The sequence below is a fragment of the Rhinopithecus roxellana genome, chromosome 17 (assembly GCF_007565055.1).
Source record: "Rhinopithecus roxellana isolate Shanxi Qingling chromosome 17, ASM756505v1, whole genome shotgun sequence".
Lineage (NCBI taxonomy): Eukaryota > Metazoa > Chordata > Mammalia > Primates > Cercopithecidae > Rhinopithecus > Rhinopithecus roxellana.
Window position 1 is genome coordinate 69,944,398 of NC_044565.1, and position 21,463 is coordinate 69,965,860.

The 21,463-nt window shown below is 36.8% G+C and overlaps 1 protein-coding gene across 4 annotated transcripts in view; it reads left to right on the forward strand.

Annotated features, from left to right (window-relative positions):
- Positions 1-21,463, forward strand: part of BABAM2 (BRISC and BRCA1 A complex member 2) — a 451,290-nt gene that overhangs the window by 88,944 nt on the left and 340,883 nt on the right. For all 4 annotated transcript variants that reach the window (XM_030920637.1, XM_030920638.1, XM_010371190.2 and 1 more), the window contains one exon: positions 11,265-11,359. In XM_030920637.1, the coding sequence (XP_030776497.1) occupies positions 11,265-11,359 (95 nt within the window). The remainder of the gene's footprint in view (positions 1-11,264; positions 11,360-21,463) is intronic.

The window sequence follows — 21,463 nt, forward strand, 5'->3', positions numbered from 1 at the left end:
TGTTTAAGTTCATATTATTATTGGTTAGATATTATTGTTTAAATTATTGCACCTAAGATTGTTTATTGTTTATAAATTGCCATACAGGGAGGTTTCCAGGAGGATGCCTAGCTAGTATGTTTATAATTTGAAGTTAGGAGTGCCAACCCAAAATTGGAGTAGAATCTAAGAATATCATGATGGACTTTAAATAGGTAAATCTAGCAATATTGAAATATCATACAGATAAATTTAAAATTTTGAAATGGATTCTGAAATTTAGTTGTTCCAGTGAAGAAGAGGGATATGTACTTTAGTAGTGGTAAATACATAAAAATATTAGGGCTTTTAGTTAATAAGAAGCATAATAGGAGTCACTACTGATGAGGCTGCCAAAAAAGCTATTTTAACTTGCAATGCCATTTACCAATAGAAGTTTAATGCATAAATTAAGGCATGGGTTTTCTTGTTGGTTTCTATGCTTTTTAGAACACACCTAGAATCTTATCTTGAGATCTGGGTGTTATCCTCTAAGAGAGGTATATATTCAGAGAGGGGAGAGCTAAATGATAAAGGAAATTGAAACAAGTCAGATGAGGAATAGTGAAGGAGACTGGGATAGTAAGCCTGTCTAAGAGGTGACTCCTAGTGGGGTTGAAAGATAGGTCACGAAAACTGCCTTCAAATAATTGAAGGGCTGTGATATTACAGAGAAATTAAATTTGTCCCATAAAGTTCTCAGAACCAGCAAATGGAATTTTCAGAGAGATATTAAATTTTAGTGTAAGGACACACTAAGGGTTAAAGCTAACTCTTGGAAATGAGTCACCTCTCCAAAGTCTTTCATAAAGCTCTGAAATGGTTTGGATGTGTGTCACCTCCAAATATCATGTTGAAATGTGACCTCCAGTATTGGAGATGAGCCTAGTGGGAAGTGTTTGGGTCATGGGGGTGGATCCCTCATGAATGGTGTGGTGCTGTCCTCGTGATAATGAATGAGTTCTTGCTCTGACTTCATGTGAGATCTGGTTGTTTAAAAGAGCGTGGCACCTCCTCTTGCTCTCACTCCCGCTCTCGCCATGTGATGTGCCTGCTCTCCCTTCACCTCCTGTCATGATTGTAAGCTTGCTGAGGTCTTTGCCAGAAGCAGATGCTGGCACCATGCTTCCTGTACAGCCTGCAGAACTGTGAGCCAATTAAACCTCTTTCTATAAATTATCCAGCCCTCAGTTATTTCTTTATAGTGATGCAAAAATGGACGGACACAAACTCTATTGCTTGAACTTACTTTTTATTGAGAATCTCCTTCAAACTGGTGTTTCCACAAAGTTCTTGTCTGATTCTCACTTCCCATACTTGGCGATTCAGTAAGTAATCATTTAATGCAGCAACTGATAAGAATAATCTATCATTGGCAGAAAACCAGTCATTTACCTTTTTTTTTCTTTTTTTCTTCTTCAACTTTCATTTTAGATTCCGGGGTACATATGCAGGATTGTTACATGGGTAAATTGCATGTCACTAGGTTTGGTGTAGAAAAGTTTTAGTCACCTAGATAGTGAGCAAAGTACCCAATTGGTAGGTTTTTGACCATCACCTTCCTCTCACCCTCCACCCTCAAGTAGGCCCCAGTGTCTATTATTCTCCTCCTTGTGTCCACGTATACTCCAACGTTTAGCTTCCACTTATAGGTGAGAACATGTGGTATTTGGTTTTCTGTTCCTGGTTAGTTTGGTAGAATAATAGCCTCCAACTACATCCATATTGCTGCATGATCTCATTCTTTTTTATGACTGTGTAGTATTCCATGGTGTATATGTACCACATTTTCTTTTTTTCTTTCTTTTTTTTTTTTGAGCCGGAGTCTCACTCTGTTGCCCAGGCTGGAGTGCAGCAGCACAATCTCGGCTGACTGCAACCTCTACCCCCTAGATTCAAGCAATTCTCCTGCCTCAGCCTCCCAAGTAGCTGAGACTACAGGCATGCACCACCATGCCCAGCCAATTTTTATATTTTTTGTTTAGTAGAGACATGGTTTTGCCATGTTGGCCAGGCTGGTCTCGAACTCCTTACCTCAGGTGATCCACCTGCCTTGGCCTCCCAAAGTGCTGAGATTACAGGTGTGAGCCACTGCGCCTGGCCTATGTACCACTTTTTCTTTATCAGATTCATTCTTGATGGGCATCTAGGATGATTCCAAGTCTTTGCTATTGAGAATAGTGCTGCGATGAACATATGAGTATATGCGTTTTTTTTCATAGAATGATTTATATTCTTTTGGGTATATACACAGTAATGGGATTGCAGGGTTGAATGGTAGCTCTATTTTAAGTTCTTTGAGAAATCTCCAAACTGCTTTCCACAGTGGCTGAATGAGTTTATATTCCCACCAGCAGTGTGTAAGCATTTCCTTTTCTGTGCAGCCTCGCCAGCATTTGTTATTTTTTGACTTTTTAATAATAGCCATTCTGACTGACGTGAGATGGTATCTCATTGTGGTTTTGATATCTGTTTCTCTAATGATTAGTGATTGTATTAGTCTGTTTTCAAGCTGCTGATAAAGACAAACCTGAAACTGGGCAATTTAGAAAAGAAAGAGGTTTAATGGACCATGGCTGGGGGGGCCTCACAATCATGGTGGAAGACAAGGAGGAACAAGTCATGTCTTACATGGATTGCAACAGGCAAACAGAGAGAGAGAGAGAGAGAGAGAGAGAGGGAGAAAGAGAGAGGGAGGGAGAAAGAGAGAGAGAAAGAGAGAGTGAGCGAGCTTATGCAGGGAAACTCCTCTTTATAAAACCATTAGATCTCATGAGACTTACTATCACGAGAGCAGTAGGGAGAAAATTCCCTCCGTGATTCAATTATCTCCCATCGGGTCCCTCCCACAACACATGGGAATTCTGGGAGTACAATTTAAGATGAGATTTGGGTGGGAACACAGAGCTAAACCATATCAGTGATACTAAACACTTTTCATGTTTGTTGGCCATGTGTATGTCTTCTTTTGAGAAGTGTCTGTTCATGTGAATTGTTTCTTAGAAATTATGTTTTCCTGGCAGTTATTGAAGCTGATAGACAAAATAGTGTAATAATATTTCACTGGTGAAGAATAAGGAAAGGAGCCCGTGGACAGGCTGTGTTCCTTCTGTAATTAGGGAGTAGGACGTATGGTCCACTCTGCATATCTGGTAACTGGGCCTTCCTGAGATCATGCTGATACCTTCTAAAAATTGTCGGCTACTAAGGCACAAGAGTGTAAATAAAATCTACTTTGTATTTAACATTTCTGTAATTTCATGTATGTGTCGTATTATGAAGCACTGTTGATGTGCATTTTGAAAGGAAGGAGCTTCTGCCCCCGTTGCTCCCACTATTATAGCCTGGCAAGTTTCAGAGAGTAATGAAAAATAAGACTTGAAACTATTATTTTGTTGTTAGGTGGTTGTAACACTTCTTCCTTTTTTTTAATCCTCACCTTATAGCACCTCTGATCCTACTTTTATTTCTTTGTTCTCCTGCGTACTCTTCCATTTAATGAAAAGTTGGAGTAAGCAGTGTCCAAATAATCTGTACTCTGCGTTCATATCATCTGCTCCAGGGTGAAATAAAGGAAATGTGATGTTATTGCTCTTCTATATGATTTGTGTTGGTCTTTTCTCTACTGTCTCTGCCTTGAGGTCAGGTACTGTTTTCTACTTCCTGTATAACTCCCCAGGTGTCCAGTATGCACATCTGTGCGTTGTGGGTTTTTAATAAATGTTCTTGACTGATTTACTGACTGTTCTCCATAGCAAGAGAACAATGCCACAGTTTATTTCAAAGAGGCTGTAGAGTATTGAGGCAAAGTGTTTCAGACTTCTCTGAGGTTGAAGGTAAGAGCCTGAGAAATTCTGGAATGTAACTATGTGAGATTCTGAAAGCTATTTTAAGTCACTTCTTTGTTTTGAAAAATATTTATGTAATGTTTTTATTATATATAATGTAGTAAACTCCCTCCCCTTTTAGTACATATCTTTTCCTTAAAACAAAACAAAAACAAAAAACCTTATTGTATATCCAAATACTGGTTTGTTGCCTTAAAATTTATTGAAAAATCAGCTATGGAAGTAATAAGATCTAGTGTTTGGCAGCACAATTGTGTGACTATAGTTAACAATAATTTATTGTGTATTTCAAAATAAAGAGTGGAATTGGAATTTTCTTAACACAAAGAAATGATAAGTGCTTGGGGTGATGGATATCTCAATTTCCTTAATTTGATTTTTATACATTATGTGCTTGTATTAGAATATCACATGTACCCCATAAATAAGTACAGCATTATATATCTATAATAGTTAAAAATTTAAAAAGTCTGTCTTTAATATTATCCAGTCATGTCCATTAAAAAGACACATTTTGTAAAGTTCCTTAAAAATAAAGATATTTGCAAGTATTTATCTTAAAAAGCATTCTTTACTTTTATAAAGGGCTCATTGCAGAGTTCTTTTAAATGCAGAAACTCTTCACATTGCATTTTTAATATGATTTTATTTATAAAAAGTAACTATGCCACAACTATTCAGTGAACACTTTGTAATTTATTTAAGATCAGGTTTCTTTAAAGTGGGACAATTTTTTGCATGAGATTAAAAACAAAAACAGCTTTAATTTACCCTCTAAAATGTACAGTTCAGTGGCTTTTTATAAAACAGTCACAAAGTTGTATAACCATCAACACTAATTTCAGAAAATATTTATCATCACAAAAAGAAAGCTTGTGTCAGTTAGCAGTCATTTCTCATTCTCCCGTTCCCCATTGTCTGGCAACCATTAATCTACTTTCTGTCTCTATGGATTTTCATATTCTAGACATTTCATATAAATAGATTCATACAATAATAATACAATAAGTAGCCTTTTGTGTCTGACTCTTTTCACTTAGCTTAATGTTTTCAAGGCTTATCCACATTGGAGCGTTATATCAGTACTTTCTTTTAAATTTGAATAATATTCCATTATATGTATAATGTCACAATTTATTCATTCATCAGTTGACTGACATTAGTTGTTGCCACTTTTTGGCAATTGTGAATAATGTGGTACAAACAATGTGCAAGTTTTTGTGTGGACATGTCTTCACTTCTGTTGGGTATATATATGCCTGTTGGGCATATATATGCCTACGAGTGGATTTGTAGGGTCAGATGGTAGCTCTATGTTTAACCTCTCGAGGAACTGCCAGACTGTTTTCAAAAGCGACTGTACCATTTTGCATTCACACCAGCAGTGTGTAAGTGTTCCAGTTTCTTCATATTCTCATAAACACTTGTTATTATATGTCTTTTTGATTATAGCCATCCAAGTACGTAATTAAGAGCTATCTTACTGTGATTTTCATTGCACTTCCCTGTTGGCTAATGATCTTGAACATCTTTCTATGTACTTAGTTGACATTTATATATCTTCTTGGAGACATGTCTGTTCAGACCCTTTGCCCATTTTAAAACTGGAGCATTTGCCTTTATATTGTTGAACTGTGAGATTTCTTTGTTCTGGGTACGAGTCCTTTATTAGCTATGTGATTCACAAAATTATCTCCCTGTGGATTGTCTTCACTTTCTGGGTAGTGTCCTTTGAAGGCCAAAATTTTAATTTTGATGAAGTTTAATTTATCTATTTTTGTTGTTGTCGCTTGATTTTGGTTTCATGTCTGAGAAAGCATTGTCTAGCCCAAAGTTATAAAGATTTATTCTTATGTTTCCTTGAAGAATCTTGTAGTTTTTTGCTGTTACACTTAGGTCTTTGATTCATTTTGAGTTAATTTTTGCGTGATATGAGGTAGGGGCCCAACTTCATTCTTTTGTCTATGGCTTTCCAATTGTCCTATCACCATTTGTTGAAAAGATGCTTTAAAAACCCATTTAATTGGGATAAAATATACTTAACAAAATTTACCATATTAACCATTTTTTAAGTGTACACTTCAGTAGTTACTTACATGAAACACTACTTCAGGTGTTTCATATAAGTGGAGTCATTATAGTATTTGTCTTTTTGTGACTATTTTACTTGATGTCTCCAATATTCATTCATGTTGTTGCATGTTTTAAAATTTTTCTCCTTTCAAGGCTGAATAATATTTCATTATATGTATGCACACAGACACACACACACATATGTCACATGTGGTTCATCCATTCATCTGTTTGTAGACAGTTGGGTTGCTTCTACTCATTGGCTATTGTGAATCATGTCACTGTGAACAGATGTGTGCAAATATCTCTGATAATCTCCTTTTAGTTACTTAGGGTATATTCCCAGAAGTAGATCTCTGGATCATATGTTAATTTTTAATTTTTGTGTGTGGAATCACCACTGTGTTTTCATAGTGGCTGTACCATTTTACATTCCCACTAGCACTTTCAAGAGGTTCCAATTTCTTTATGTCCTCACCCACCCTTGTTATTTTTTTGTTTGATAGTAGCTCTTCTAATGAGTGTGAGATGATGAAAATACTTTTTTGCCCCAATGAATTGTCTTGGCACCCTTGTCAAAAATCAGTTGGCCATAAATTTGAAGGTTTATTTATGGACTCTGAATTCTATTCCATTGATCTGTATTCCTATCCGTATTCCAGCACAACATTGTCTTCATTGCTGTAGCTTGTAACAACTTTTATAATTGAGAAGGCCTGCAAATTACTTTTAAATATTTCTTTGGCTATTTGGATCCCTTGCATTTTCATATGATTTTTAGGATTGGCTTGTCAATTTCTCCAAAGAGTCCAGCTAGGGCTTTGGTAGGGATTGCATGGGATCTACAGATCAACTTGGGTTGTGTTGCCATTTTAACAATAGTAAGTCTTCTAGTAGACAAACTTGAGATGTCTTTCCATTTATTTAGGCCTTCTTTAATTTCTTCCAACAATGTTGTATAGTTGTTAGTGTACACTTCTTATACTTCTTTTGTTAAGTTTATTTCTAAGTATTTTGTTCTTTTTGATCTCATTGTAAATGGAATTTAAAAAAATTATTTTTGGATCGTTAATTACTGTTGTACAGAAATGCAGTTGATTTTTGTACGTTTATCTTGTATCTGGCAACCTTGCTGAAGCTGTGTATTAGTTCTCATTGTTTGTTTGTGTGGATTCATTAGGATTTTTTACATGCAAGATTTATGTCATCTGTGAGTAGAGATAGTTTTGCTTTTTTTCACTGTAGATACATTTTGTATCTTTTTTTTTTTTTTTTTTTTTTTGCCAAATTGTTCTTGCTAGAGCCTCTAGTATAATGTTGAATAGAATCAACCAGAATGGATATCCTTTAAGTAGATTTTTTCAATGTTTACCAGTTTGGAAATATTTATTACTAACAGTGTTCCTTTGTGAACTTGAAAATGCAGCCATTCTTCTATAGTAGCAAAAGTGATAAAATTTCTTTTATTGGAATTTAGCATGTTATTTATTTTTAGAATGTCAAGGCACAATAGATCCTAGATTGGCATTTTTCAAAACCGTGATATCTTTGCTCTGTTAACTTTTTGATTTTTTTTCCTAAAGTAAGTAAAGTAAGCCAACTATAGGACTTTTACAAACAGATCTCTAAAGTATGTTCCTTCCTAAAGAATATGCTTGCTGCGTATATTTGAAAGAATGAGTAATCAGGACATTCATATTATCTCTACTTGTGCTTTTCAGCCAAGGCCTCAGTTAATGCCTTATAGTTAGGCATTAACTTTTGAATTATAATTTATTGCAGATACAGTTGATCGTCTGAGATGATGATAGTGGGTAGGGTGAGAGATGGTGGTTGTACTACTTTTGCTAATTTAATTTTATACCTGTCTTTTGAAGGATACATTTTCTTGTTTAAATTTCTTCCCTACAGAAAGCTCCAGGAGTGACTTTGCTATGCCTTCTTCTTTTTTTAAATAAAAATATATTTTATTTTTAGTTTGTTATGTGTGTTGCATTTCTCACATTTTATTTTATTTTTATTTTTTATTCCAGTAGGTTTTTGGGGAACAGGTGGTGTTTGGTTACATGAATAAGTTCTTTAGTGGTGATTTCTGAGATTTAGGTGCACCCATCACCGGAGCAGTATAGACTGTACTCAGTATGTAGTCTTTTGTCCCTCACCTCCTTCCACGCTTTCCCTCAAGTCCCCAAAGTCCATTACATCATTCTTATGCCTTTGTGTCTTCAAAGCTTAGCTCCCACTTATGTGTGAGAACATACAGTGTTTGGTTTTCCATTCCTGAGTTACCTCACTTAGAATAATGGTCTCCAATTCCATCCAGGTTGCTGCAAATGCCATTATTTTGTTCCTTTTTATGGCTAAGTAGTATTCCATGGTGTGTGTGTGTGTGTGTGTGTGTGTGTGTGTGTGTGTGTGTGTGTAATTACAATTTCTTTATCCACTTGTTGACTGATGGGCATTTGGGCTGGTTCCATAGTTTTGCAATTGTGAATTGTGCTGCTATAAACATGCGTATGCAAGTATCTTTTTTGTATAATGACTCCTTTTCCTCCAGGTAGATACCCAGTGGTGGGGTTGTGGATCAAATGGTATTTCTACTTTTAGTTCTTTTAAGGAATCTCCACACTGTTTTCCATAGTGGTTGTATGAGTTTACATTCCCGCCAGCAGTGTAAAAGTGTCCCCTTTCACCACATCCCCGCCAACATCTATTATTAATATTTTTTTGATTCTTTTAATTATGGCCGTTCTTGCATGGGTAATGTGATAACCGTATTGTGGTTTTGATTTGCATTTCCCTGATAGTGAGTGATGTTGAGCATTTTTTCATATGTTTGTTGCTATGCCTTATTCTTCACTGAAGACTTTTTTCATCACTTAAGACATTCAGTTCAGAGAATGGAATTTCTTTAATTTATTGAGTGTTTATTGAATATATTCTATTTGTACTATACTCTGCCCTGTCAGAAACATTAAACAAGTATAAAAACATGTCTGTTCTCTGGATGCTTACAATTTAATTAGTAAGTTCAATTGTATGTACTTACCTTGTATTGCTGTGTATTTGTGGTTCTGGGTCTATGTCTTATATCCCTCACTAAACATGAGCTCCTTGAGGATAATTATCTTTGTATTGACACAGCATGTCACAGTATCTCACAGGTAGCTTGTGTTTATTATGATTTTTTAAAATTAATAGAGCAATAAAACAATATAAGACTACAACTAAATACTCAGGTGAATAGCATAACTAATCAGGATTTTAATTTCAGAAGTAACAATGATCTGTGTGTTCTGGATTTATTAGGGTAGGCTTCATACAAGAGACAATTTAGTGGGTTCATAAAGGATGGTAAGACCTGAGCAAGGAGAGAGATATTATAGTAGTTGGTGTCATAGTATTTGGAGGGCATTGAGCAGATCATATTGACTGGAAGAAAAGACAGGCTTGTAGATAAAGAGAAGGGTGGATATCAGTTTGAAATGTTTGCTTTTACTCCATTTGGTATTAGAGTATCATTTAAGTTTCTTGAGTTAGGAAGTGTTGGGACGAAATAGCACATTAAGAATATTTACTTGATGATAATATGTATTATGGACTGGAGGGTAGCTTGTATTAGGAGACCATTTTAAAAGATATGATAATGATTGAACTTCTTTAGTCTGTCAGCTTTTAATAGCAGGGTTGGTTTGTTTGTTTGATCTTTAGAGCCTACCATAGTGCCTATGGCAAAGTTCAAATATTTATTCAGTGAATGAGTGAATGTATGGACTAGGTGATCTGGGCCTGGAAGGGGCTGTTAACAGTAGGAAAAATCCATCTGAGTGACATTTTGGAGGAAAAATTGAGATGACTTGTTTTCTAAGAGTATACAGGGTGTATGAAAGGTTGAAGATGACACTGAAGTTTTAGCATGGAATCAGGGAATGAGGGGAGTGAGAAAAGGGACAGTCATGATAACGTTTTAGACTTGCTGAGTTTGACATTGAAATGCCTAGTGCATAGAGATTTAAGGACTCAAATGAGAACTGAAGTTTGAATGTTTATATTTGGATGTAATATTATAGATATTATTGTTTGAGCAGTAAAAATGATTGGACTGATAAAGCTGTATGTACGTACATGTACAGAGGTTGTGTATATGTATACAAGTATACATATTTTTATACATTACAACTCAGTATGTGTGTTAGATGGTCGATAAACTAATTTACATGTTAGTATTAGCATAATGATAAGAGCTGATTCTTGGGATGACCAGAGGAAAAAAAGGGAGCTACAGAAGGATTCAGAAAAGAAACAGGTAGAAGAACTTGCAATGTAAAATTGCTAATGAGACTTTGTAAATTTGTCTTATGTATCAAAACAACAGTAATACTCCCATTATCACATGTTGAGAACTTACTACATGCTGGACACTGCTAGGCATGCCATCTCTTTTTATCCTCACAACAAATCTGTGACATTAGTACTATTGTATCTCCCTTTTACTAATGAAGAAACTGAAGTCTAAAGAAATTAAAACTTGCTCAAGATCACTTGAGCTAATAAATAATGAAGAGACCTTGTGGATATAATCTAAGTTTTTGTGAACTATAAGCCAAATGTTCTTTCCAGTATACCAAAGGTATGTATGTTTAATTTCTGCAAGGCAAGGACTGTGTGTATACAGAATCAGTCTCCATAAAGGCTTATTAATTAGCAGGCAGTGATTGGACAGTAATGTTTCCTGTAAAAATAATCAGCACATATTGTGGATGTGGCTGCTTCTACTTTTCTACTTGGATATTTACATTCATAGTGTACTTGGAGATAAAGCTTTTTTGATTGCATGTTGTAGATGTTAAATTAAAAAAGGATAGCAGACCTGGGATAGTGGCTCGCACCTATAATTCCAGCGCTTTGGGAGGCTGAGGTGGATTGATCGCTTAAGCTCAGGAGTTTGAGACCAGCCTGCACAACATGGCGAAACCCCATCTCTAATAAAAATACAAAAATTAGCTGGGCATGGTGGCATGTTCCTGTAGTCTCAGCTCCTTGGGGGGCTGTGATGGGAGAATCCCTTGAGCCTGGAAGGTCGAGGCTGCAGTGAGTCAAGATGACACCTTTGTACTCCAGTCTGGGTGACAAAGTGAGATCCTGTCTCCAAAAAAAAAAAAAGATATTAGTTTATTAGTTAAATTGTAAGCATCCAGAAAGTGCTTTTCAAATGTTTTTCTGAAACTAATGTAAATTTGTTTTAGAAGTTTTTCTGATACAGTCTTCAGAATATTCATACTTAGAAAGGAAATAAAAAGGACCTGTCATTTTCTTTTATTTCAGGGGATATCATTTTCAATGCCCAATACCCAGAACTGCCTCCCGATTTTATCTTTGGAGAGGATGTTGAATTCCTGCCAGACCCCTCAGCTTTGCAGGTGAGTCCTGCAGACTTGCTTGAATGATCTTTCTTTGGTGAAAGGAAAACAAAATTGGCTTTCAGCAATTGCTTAATAGATAGATTTGTCACACATCTGCATTTTTCCCACCCCTCTTTTCTCTGTCCTGTGAAATAGATGGAACTCTTTATGTGCCAAAATAGTTAAATAAGAGATTTTTTTTTCATTGCTGTTTACTTTTAGGGTATTTCTAATTAATGAAAGTCTCTAGCATATTGGTTGAATTATTTTTACTTCAGTTTAAAGAGAAATATTGAAAACATTTTCTTTGTTTTAACATAGTATTTCATGCCTGCAATCAATTTTCTAATGTTTACTAACACTTCATTACAGGCCTCGTTAGGAGAGTGTTTCTTGGCTCTTCAAGGAGGCGTTTTTATATAGAGTGAAAGTGGCAAATTTGGACTTGTATCCGCATTATCTCAGTATCTCAGTATTATTATCAGAAGGGTGAAGACCAGATTGAGTGTTCTTTATCAAGCAACACCAGAAACTTTATAGTTGAAATAAAATGTTTCTGGAATTAAAGCAGAAATAGTCACCATTAGGGAAAGGGTGGTGGTACTTGTTGGAGCACATGTGCTTTAGTAAAAGTTGTGTGTTTTGCATGGCAGATGGAGAAAAATGTGCCATTTTGTTTAAATGGTTCTGACCAGACAAAATGTCTCTTTTTATTTCTTCTCAAATTTGAGTTTGGTGTGATACCTATACTAGAAGAGGTTTTATTGTTATTCAAAACTATACTCTTAGTTTTGTTTTCTGGAAATTTTTTGTCTTGTTCAAGTTTTATAATTAAAAGTTTTGATGACTGACTTTGAACTCTTGCCCTTTAAAGGTATTAAACAGGAAGTAGTAACCCAAACCTAAAGTATTGGCTCAAACATTAGAACATAGCTATAAAAATATTGTTGGCAAGAGTAAGGTGGATTTGTGGTGAAGTTTCTAATAATTGCACATGAGCTGTAATTTTTTTAATTAAAAAAAAAATCTGAGTTCAAGATGGCCCCTTTAGTTGCTGTGTGTTATATATTCACCTTGTATTAAAGCTGAGAGTCTTACGTGGAAAAAAAAATGACACAGAAATTTTACCACAGACCTCTTCTGTATTAAATCTGCCCAGAGGAGGGTAGCATATGCCGGATGCCAAAGATGTATTACAGGAAGTGCCTCAGGAATTCAAAGAAGGTGGTCAGAAAAAGCTTTGTAGTTGAGGCGAGACTTGTAGTCATTCTTGAAGAATGGAACAAAAGTGGGAGGTATGACAGAGAGTATTTCAGGTGGGGGAATGACATAAGCACATTGGGGGAATGACATAAGCACACTGGAAGAAGCTAGGATTTGTCTAATGTATTTCAGAAGGCACTGACAGGTTTGCTGAAATGTAAGTATAAGGAAGGGATAGACAAGGTTAGAAAGGTAAATTGGGAGAAGACTGTGGAGCACATTGAATGCTGGGCTAGGAGCCATTGAAGGAAATGATGAAGGGAGAATCATCTAATGGCAATGTGGTCAATATAATGGAATAAGGAGAGATCGAAGACCAGAATTGAGGATGGTTGTAAAATTTCAGTGGAGGGAGAAAGGGCTTTGAGCTAGGGTGATGCAAGAAGAAACAGCGTAATGGAAAGAATAAAAAAGTCATGTTTACAACTTCTTTTTTTGAAATTGCATTTAAAATTCATAGCACATATCTTTAATATTGGCAAGAATTGTGTAAGTGTAGAATTTAAATGCTAGAAAGGATCTTAAGATTCATTTTATTCGACTCTTCTATTTTAATATTGAGTAAATTGACCTAGATTTATATAATTCTGTGTCAGACCTGGTATTATAACACCACTTTTAAGATGTTTAGTCCCTGAGTGAAGTTATCACAAATGTTTTGAGAAATTAGCTGAAAAAGAACAGCCAAAAAATCAAAGCCTAGATCTAAATGAAAGATTGCAAATCTAGGGGAATACCTTTTCTTTAGTGATAGTTCATCTACGGGTAGACTACCCAGGGCTTCTTCATGGATCAGTGGGCTGAGCAAGCCCAGATAAGCAACCAGAGTGTACTCTCCACTAGCTGGGTGATGTCCAAATAGTTCTGGAGATTGCACTTGATGTTTATTGTTGTCTGATTAAACCACTAAACAGATTAACTACGAGGCCTGATCCCCAGCAGACATTTCTCTGAGTGTAGCTTGCCTCTGAAAGATTTTTCACTCACTTGTTAACAGATTTTGGGTTAATTCTTGGATTCAGTTCAGACATTTTTCCCCTTCTTGAAGTGCTCAGAGCACAATCACTAATAACCTGACTAGCTTACATGTGGTTCTGAATGAAGGGGTATTTCATCACCCATGGAGTGGAACAGAATGCCTAGATTTCTTGGATTTTTTCTGAAGTATGCCTTGCAGAAGGGCATGAGTATATACCCTTAGAACCTGGGAGTGTAGTCTAAACTAGTTCCTGTGGCAAATGTGAAATTTCTTTGAAGTTTCTGGGTTTTATCTTAAAAATTCATGAAAATTTTATATTTGCTTCTATAATATACCTATATTTTAAAAAAATATATATTATTAATATTTGAGAAAAAAGGACTCTTCAATGTGTCTCAGTTTGAGAAATGTAGTTTTAGAGAATATATGTAATATATGTAATCTTTTATTTATTCAATTTATTTAAATCAAATCGTTTCTGGAAAAAAAAGGATTTGAGATAGCTTAAGTAAAGGACACACATAAGGTTAATAGGAATATGTGATGTGCTGTGATCCATCCAATGAGGCCACCTCTTTCTAAACTCAGACTCTTCATTTAGGGAGGTGAGTTCCATTAAGGAACTCGAGATTTTCAGATAAATGGAAAATACTAGATACAAAGGTATCTCATAGATAGCAAAGATAAACTCTCATAAAATTATTGAGTCAGGACATTAATGGTCCAGTGGTTCCCAATTCTAGCTATACATTAAAATGAATTGAAAAGCCTTTTAACAATACAGATTACTGGACCTACTGAATTGTATTCTTTGGGGAGCCCAAAAACATATTAAATTCTCTGGGCTATTTTTATGATTACTCTGAACTGTTACTGGAACCACTGATTGAATCCATCTTTTATAGTAATGTTTCCAACAGAAGACTGTTTGCCTTTGCTTAACATTATTTCCAGTGAAGTATCATTTTCCATTCTGGAGACAGCTCAAAAGTTTTTTTAAATAAGAGCTTTATTGAGACAATTTATATGCCATACAATTCACCTGAAGTGTGTAATTCAATGGTTTTTAGTATGTTCATGGAATTGTGCAGCTTGCATCTATCACTACAAATTTAGAACATTGTCTAATCCCAAAAAGAAACCTTAAACTTATTAGCAGTCACTTCCCTATATTTCCACCCTGATCCACCACCACCCAAAGTAGCAACTTATCTGCAGTTTGTCTCTATGGATTTGTCTATTCTGGACATTACATATAAATGGAATCATACAATATGTTGTCCTTTGTTACTGACCTCTTTGACTTAGCATATTGTTTTCAATGAAGCATGTATTTCTGTTTTATTTTCTTTTTGCCAAATACAATTACCTCGTGTGCCTATACTGCATTTTATTTATCCATTCATCAGTTGATGGACCTGCAGGTTGTTGCCATGTTTTAGCTATTATAACTACTGTTGTGTGGATATTTTTATTTATCTTGGATATATGTCTAGGAATGGAATTGCAGGGTCAAATGGTAACTCTGTGTTTAACTTTTTGAGGAAATACCAAACTGTTTTCAAAAGTGGCTGTGGCATTTTACATTCTTACCAGCGGTGTATGAGTGTTACAGTTTCTCCACATTCTCAGCAACACTTGCTGTTATGTCTTTTTGATTATAGCCATCCTAGTGGGTATGAAGTGGTATCTCATACCCACAAATGGAGTGGTATCGCATTGTGGTTTTGATTTGTGCTTTTTTGATGGCTAGTGATACTGAGCATCTTTTCATGTGCCTATTGGCTATTTGTATATATTCCTTGGAGAAATGTCTATTCAGATCCTTTGCCCATTTAAAAATTGGGTTGTCTTTTATTGTTCAGTTGTAAGAGTTCTTTATTCTGAGCATAAAAATAAACAAAACACAAATTAAAGAGTCATATCTATTTGTATTTATTGCTTGCATACTGTGTGTTGAATACGATTCAATATGGAACTTGACCTCAAGAAGTCTAAATTTTAGGGAGATGGCTGGGTGCAGTGGCTTACGCCTTGTAATCTTAGTACCCTGTATCTCAATCAATCCATCCATAAATTTTAGGGAGGTAAGATATAGATATCTAAAAGCAAAGACAGGTAGAATATAATTACATGTTGAATAATTGAAACAAAAGCAATGCTATGGGGTAAATAGTGTTTTTCACATACAATATATGATGTGAGAAGAGAGGATCTTCAATAAATTAAGACGGAGTCTCCATTATAATAAAAAAGGAAAATTATTGTAAGTTGGAATTGTGGGATTAAAATAATCAAGAAGAAGTTAAGTGATGGGTAGGTTATGCTATAGCTGTCACCCAATTGCTTCTTTAACTTGAACTTCTTCTCTTTTGCTCCTTGCTCAGCCCTTTCCAGCCACAGAGGCATCCTTGCCATTCCTCGGACATTCCAAACATACTCCCGCTTTAGGGCTTTTCATTTGCTGTTGACCACTTTTATTCACTCTATCTGTAACCCTTCCTCCACTTACCTGAATGGCTTGTTCTGTCCTTTCTTGAAGTGTCATTATATCAGAGAGGCCTTCCCTGACATCCCTGTGCAAAATAGCAATACGCTCTCCAGTACACTGTCATCTTTGTCGTTGTCTATTTTCTTCAAAGCACCTATCATCATTTGATGATTTTTGGTTGCTTGTTTGGTGTCTGTCTCTGCCAGGGTGACCAGCTGCCTTGGTTTGCCCTGGACTGAGGGGTTTCCTGGAATGCAGGACATTCAGAGTTTAAAAAAAAGGGCAGGCCGGGCGCGGTGGCTCAAGCCTGTAATCCCAGCACTTTGGGAGGCCGAGGCGGGCGGATCACGAGGTCAGGAGATCGAGACCATCCTGGCTAACACGGTGAAACCCCGTCTCTACTAAAAAATACAAAAAACTAGCCGGGCGAGGTGGCGGGCGCCTGTAGTCCCAGCTACTCGGAGGCTGAGGCAGGAGAATGGCGGGAACCCCGGGAGGCGGAGCTTGCAGTGAGCTGAGATCCGGCCACTGCACTCCAGCCCGGGCGACAGAGCGAGACTCCGTCTCAAAAAAAAAAAAAAAAAAAAAAAAAAAAAAAAAAAAAAAAGGGCAGTCCCAGGCAAACTGGGATAATGAGTCATCCTTGTCTTTTCACTGGAATGGCAGCTTCAGGAGAGAGTGAGATTTGTTCACTGCTGTATCCTGGTAATTTGAAGAGTGCCTGGTATGCAGGGGTATACAATACATGCTTGTTAGATGAACAGATTTCCTTGAAGGTTCTGTATCCCTTAAGGGACTTGCAACTTTCCAGGACTAGAAAATATGCCTTAGATTAAAATTTTAAAAAGTAGAAAAAAATTTAGTTTTAGAGAAATTTGGAGGGATAAAAATCAGTTAACAGAACCTCTGAAACAGTGATTTTCAGCCTTTGTTTTGCAACACCCTGTGGTATGTTCAGCTCCCTCAAAGGATATTATGAAATTCTTTACCCCCAAAGTAATAATGATAATTCACTTTAACTTAAAATAAAGTTGCATAAAGGAGGAAGGGTGGATCATAAATTTAAATGAGAAAAGCATGTTGCAATTATAGTAGATTGGAAACCATTGCTATCTGACTTCCTGGTTTGAGGAAGCTGAGGGTACTTTAGTGTTTGGGACAACATCTTCAGGGTAGTGAACCTAATGTTACTTCAGGTATTAGTCACTGGTTATATGAGTCCTTCAGTGACTGTTCTGCTTGCATAGAATGTAAGAGTACCAACACCTTGTCACTTTTCCTCCTCTGCTCTTCACTGTGCTACCTACAGAAGGACATCTTCTGAATGTGTCCTTGCAAAATAGTTCCCATCCCCAGTGTACACAAAATATATACAAAGAATGCACTAAGCTGAAGTGGACTGCATGTCACACACTTGAAAAACGCTATCCAGATGGATGGTGCTCGATGCCTAGACACTTCTAAGTGCCTTGGCCTACAACATATTTTAAAATAGAATGTTCTCTCATTTTTCAAATCTCCGTTTGATGCCTCATTTGAGATCTGTAAAACATTTGTCCTTAGCCCTGAAGCTGGACATAGTGCTCAAGACAGATAAGTAAGCAGAATTACAGCACAGAGTGACAAGTGTGGAGATAGAGGGATGCACACAGAGCACTGTGGGAACATGGAGAGGGACACTTTACCATATTCAGGTATGTGTGGTAAGTACCAGGGACTTGGAAACATATTACTTGATTTTTTATGAATAATATATATATATATCTTAGGTAACTGTTAATGACAAATAACATTTATACAGAAGAGTGTACAAATCACATGTATAGCATGGTGAATTTCCAAAGGGTAAACACACCTGTGTAAGTAGCATGTAGATCAAGAAATGATATTTCCACTATCCAGAAGCCTCACTCATGTAGTGTTCCATCACTATGAGCACCTTGCCTCAGAGTTAACACTATGCTGACTTACGTTGTCATCATTATTTTTGCCTCTTTTTGATCTTCATACAAATGAAATCCAACTATGTGCTTGTCTTCTTTCACTCAGTATTTATTTGTGAGTGTCATCCGTGTAGTTACTTTGGTTGTTGTTCATGCTCATTGCTGATAGTATTCTATGTATGAGCATACCACAGTGTATCCGTTCTACTCTTGATTGACACTTAGGTTATTTTCAGTTTTTTTGCTCTTGTGAATATTGCTACTACGAACATGCTTGTACATGCCTTGGTTAATGCACATATATCCATTCCTGATGGGTATATATTGAGGAGTGGACTTGCTGGGTCAGATAGTATAGATGATAGGACAGTTTGAGGTTTCTCAGCTTTATTAGTTTATCAGTCAGGGTCCAGTCAGGAGATAGAAACCATAGCAGTAATTTGAATAGGGAAAATTTAATATAGAGAATTATTTACCTAAAGGGGTAAAGGAGATCTCTAAAGAATGCAAGACTAGCAGTTGTAGGGAGCAGCTATTCTAGGGCTAAGGGAGAGGAACAAACTTTGAAGTCCCTTTCCCCCATCATGCCCCATCACAGCTGAGATTCCCACCTCCTTGTTGGAGAGGGTGTGGCTGCAGGCTACGGGAAGATGAAGACCTTCACTGGGGGTGCTGTGGGCCAGAATTGGTGCAGGTGGCCTACTGGGTGCTGGTAAGCCAGAGCTGGCAAAGTGGAAATGGGCTGGTTTCAGTGAAACAGGCTGGAGGATGAGCACTAATAGGGTCTCCTGCATGGCTCTGGCAGCTGCACCATGGGAGCAAGGAGGAAAGTACACAGAACCAGGGTAAGAAGCTCCTCTCTCTGCTTTGCCTTGCACTGTCCCTCCATCACTCTCTGTTGACAAGCTGAACAGTGCACCCACTGGCAGAAGAGAAATGTTTACAGGGTCTGGCCCCCACTGCATCAACAGGGTAAAGCAGAGTGGCTTTGGGAGATGAGAGGCAATACATGAATGAATAGCACAACTAGATAATGCCAAACTTATCTTCCAGTTTGTTTGTTTGTTTATTTATTTATTTATTTATTTATTTATTTATTTATTTATTGTTTGAGACAGAGTTTTGCTTTGTCACCCAGGTTGGAGTGCAGTGGCGCCTCCCAGGTTCATGCTGTTCTCCTGCCTCAGCCTCCCGAGTAGCCGGGACTACAGGCGCCTGCCACCACGCTCGGCTAATTTTTTGTATTTTTAGTAGAGACGGGGTTTCACCGTGTTAGCCAGGATGGTCTGGATCTCCTGACTTCGTGATCCGCCCACCTCGGCCTCCCGAAGTGCTGGGATTACAGGCATGAGCCACCGCACTTGGTCCTTCATGAGTTCCTAATTTTAGAGAATATGTTCTTCAGTTCTACAATTCTATTTGATTATTTTCTATACATTCCAGTTACCTGGTTAATTTATCTTTTCATCTATATTCTAAATGGCTTTCTCTACTTTCTTGCGTGTGTTAATCATATTTATTTTCCAGTCCATGTGAGCTAATTTTAATATCTGTAATATCCTTTGATTTTTTTTGCATGTGTTTTGTTTGCTTTTTTTTTGGTTATTGATCATGTGGTTCTGTTTTTGGTGTTTCTGGTAGTTTTGAGTGAATGTCAGGCATTCCAGTTAAAAAACTATAGAGGCTCCAGATAACGCAGTCTTCTTCCAGAGAGAGGGTTTACTGTCCCCTCTGATAGGGGCATAGGCTGATGTGATTGGTTGGTCATTTTAATCCAGTCGGGGATTTTGCTGAGTCGAAGCTAGTTTATGGCTTTGGTAAGAGTCTGTTTACTTCTGGTTCACTTCTGTTCTGGGATAGGGCTCTTCAGGGTTTTACTTGGGAGACTGGAGTGGCCAGTGTTCCTAAACAATTCTAAGTGCCTTGTCCCACAACATACTTTAGAATAGAGTTCTCTGTCGTTTGTCAAATATTTAAACACACAAGCAGTGTGGATCTCAAATTCTAAATGTTGTCTTACAAGACTACTGATTGCTTTGCTCTGCTTTTCACAGGCGTTTTCTTAATTTTTAGCTTCTTGACCTGGGCTCCCCTAGAATTCATCAGTCTTTTGGGGGAACTGGCTGCATGTTTGAGGTCTCTCAACACTCTGCCAAAAAGTTCCAATGGTTTCTCTAAGCCTCAGCAGCAGTTTTGTGACTGTGCCTAGCCTGGATTCTCAGCCCCCCTCCTGTACCCTAAATTTGCAAATGTCCCCAGGGTAAAAGCAGCTGCAGACATCAACTCCTCTCCCTGAGGTTTTCTCCTCTTGATTCTCAGCCTCCCAGTTCTCATTGCTTCCATAGATAGCAAATGCCTTCAAATAGATTTCTGTATTTTATTTAGCTTTCTAGTTGTTCTTATTGAGAGTGCTGATCTGTACAGAGCTACTTCATCCCACCTGGAAGTCCTCTCTGTTATATTTTGAGAACATATAATTTTAAAATTTACTTTCAAAGCAAAAGTACAAGGGACTTCAGCAGATTATAAAATACAATGTACATGTGTTACACCTTGGTAAGAATACAGAATTAATAAAATTAATCATTAATAATTAATTAAAATGTTTGATATTAATAAAATGTTCAATAACATAAATTAATAAAATGAAGATAACTGTCCTTCTTCCTTTTTTATGAAAACTTAGATATTAACTTCCAATATATATATTCCTAAGGTAGAAATAAAACATTATTTAGCATGGCATCTCTGGTTCTCTCGAGTTGAATGCAGCTTGTAATCAAAGGATGCATCATCAGTAAATGACCCAAGAGAATATGAGAAAATTACTAGAAATTTTGGTGGAGAACTGGTTTATGTGTTGAACTAAAATCTACTGTATTTCTATCATGTCTATTTCATCATCCAGGGAAACGTTTTATGAGGTAGGAAGAAAGTTGATGTTGTTTTTTAAAAAATACACTTCCTAAAGGAAGACAGTGGAAGAACCCTGGTTCAAAATTATGATTTATGATTTCATCTGTTTTCCAAAGTTGTTGCTATTATAGATTAAGAAGAGTATTAATATATACACATACGCATACACATATGATTTGAAAGCATGTGTTATAAACAAGGCTTTAAAAGCATAGTTGTAGAAAAACAGAGCACCTTGAAAGCACAAGCAAGGTATTTTAAAAACATTCACTCTCCTAAGACAAATGAAAAAAAGGCAAACCAAGTTATTTTTTGAAATCCAATGGCAAATATAACATTTAGCAAATGTTGCCGGTTTTGATTTACTCTATTGAATTTGTAAAACAGCTTATGGGAAAATGAGGTACTGAGTTGAGTATAAGCCATTGCAGTTCAAGAATATGCTTATCCGGGACCAGGTGCAGTGGCTCATGCCTGTAATCCCAGCACGTTGGGATGCTGCGGTGGATGGGTCATGAGGTCAGGAGTTC